Consider the following 1838-nt stretch of genomic DNA (forward strand, 5'->3'; position numbering starts at 1 on the left):
CCGCTGCGCCACTCTGATTTGTTGATTAAGCAGTGAATATTTAAACTAATCATTTTAGTACACTGTTTACATAAACAAAACACAGAGCTAACACATACTTTTTTAATTATTACTGGCATCTTTCATCTTTATTTACTACCAATACAGTAGATTTATTAGTATGTATTTTTAATTTTTCTCGAAAATAACAAGTTTATTTTAATTATTATAAATAAAAATTCAACATGGAAAACCAGTTCTTTAAACATAAATCTTGAATTAAATTCCAATGATTCACAAGAAAATATCAACTCCAATTCATTTGATACCTATTCATCGAGAAAGATAATGATTTTACAATCTGGAAACCCTAAGCCTAAACCAACATCAACATCAACATAAACCCTAAACCCCCAAATCTAAGAACTGGTAAATTTTGTCACAGCCTTCGTCCCCTCCGAGACAGCATGCTTTGCCAACTCCCCTGGCAAAACCAATCTCACCGCCGTCTGAATCTCCCTCGATGTAATCGTCGGCTTCTTGTTGTACCTCGCAAGCTTCGATGATTCTGAAGCAAGCTTCTCGAAGATGTCGTTAATGAAGGAATTCATGATCCCCATGGCTTTGCTTGAGATCCCAATATCAGGATGAACCTGCTTCAACACCTTAAAGATGTAGATCTTGTATGTCTCCACATTCTTCTTGCTTCTCTTCTTCTTCTTATCGGTGGCACCGGCGCCAGCTTCCTTGGGAAGCTTCTTCCCGGCCTTCGGTTTTTTCTCGGCAGGGGCTTTTTCAGCGACGGCGGCTTTCTTCTCTTCCACCGGCTTCTTTTCAGCTGGCTTCTTCTCTGCCTTTGGCGCCATTAAAAGGATTTGAATTTAATTAAAGAGAGACTGATTTTGCAGTGAGTGAGAGATGGCTTGTTGTGGTTGTGAAAAGGAACAGACGAAGGCTTGCATTTATATATGGTTGAGAGGCGTGATCTTATTGGTCAATATTAGTTGTCCCGGATCGTGCTTTGAAAATTGAAATGTTGTAAATTACAAATTTTCCCCCTCTATTTTTATGGATCTAAAATTCAAAAACCAATTTGGTTTGAATTTGTCTTTTTTATTATAGCTCAAAAAAAAATTGTCACCTTACTATTTAATTATATTGTTTTTAATTAAAATTAAACATCATTATGAACTTTTTATTAATTTAACTAATTTATTCTTATCTATCTAAAATGTTATATAAAACTCTCTCGTTTAACTAATTTTTATTTAAATGCGTCATAGTTTAATATAAACACACTCACGTATAAACGATTCACATATTACTATAGTATATATTTATATATTGTATATTTTTTATTTATAAACTTTAAATAACTAATGAATATTTAAAATTAAATCAAGGGGTAAAATATAATGTTATTAAAGGGAAAGAGTTATAGTGTTTTCTACCATGTCTTCTCCAAAACAAACCACACCCTCAAGAAGAAAGAAGAAAAAATCTTTAAAATTCGACAACATGCATTCATCAAATCTTTCACTAAACCCTACATCACCAAATCTTTCACTAAACCCTATATCATCGATACCTAATAGACCCTCGTTCGATCAACTACTCTATTGTCCTGAAAATTACCATTTTACAGACATGGCTCCAAATATGTATCAATATCCTCAATACATACCAATTCCATAATAAAAAAAAACTTCCAACAACAAAACCTTTTACAAACCTAAACTAGTTTCCAAGCCCAAAACACCAACCGAATTGAACCAACCTTTAACTCATTTGAGACGGTTATTGAACCCAATTTGCTTCCCAACAAAATTCCCAAACCTAGCCATGATGCCTAATCAATA

At 33.6% G+C, this 1838-nt stretch overlaps 1 protein-coding gene across 1 annotated transcript; it reads right to left on the bottom strand.

Moving 5' to 3' along the window:
- Nucleotides 1–236: 236 nt before the first annotated feature.
- On the bottom strand, nt 237–916 carry LOC111881102 (probable histone H2B.1). Its single transcript, XM_023877498.3, has one exon. It carries the CDS (start codon nt 843–845, stop codon nt 399–401), a length of 447 nt encoding a protein of 148 aa, XP_023733266.1. The 5' UTR covers nt 846–916; the 3' UTR covers nt 237–398.
- Between the last annotated feature and the right edge of the window lie 922 nt (nt 917–1838).

The sequence above is a fragment of the Lactuca sativa genome, chromosome 1 (assembly GCF_002870075.4).
Source record: "Lactuca sativa cultivar Salinas chromosome 1, Lsat_Salinas_v11, whole genome shotgun sequence".
Classification (NCBI taxonomy): domain Eukaryota; kingdom Viridiplantae; phylum Streptophyta; class Magnoliopsida; order Asterales; family Asteraceae; genus Lactuca; species Lactuca sativa.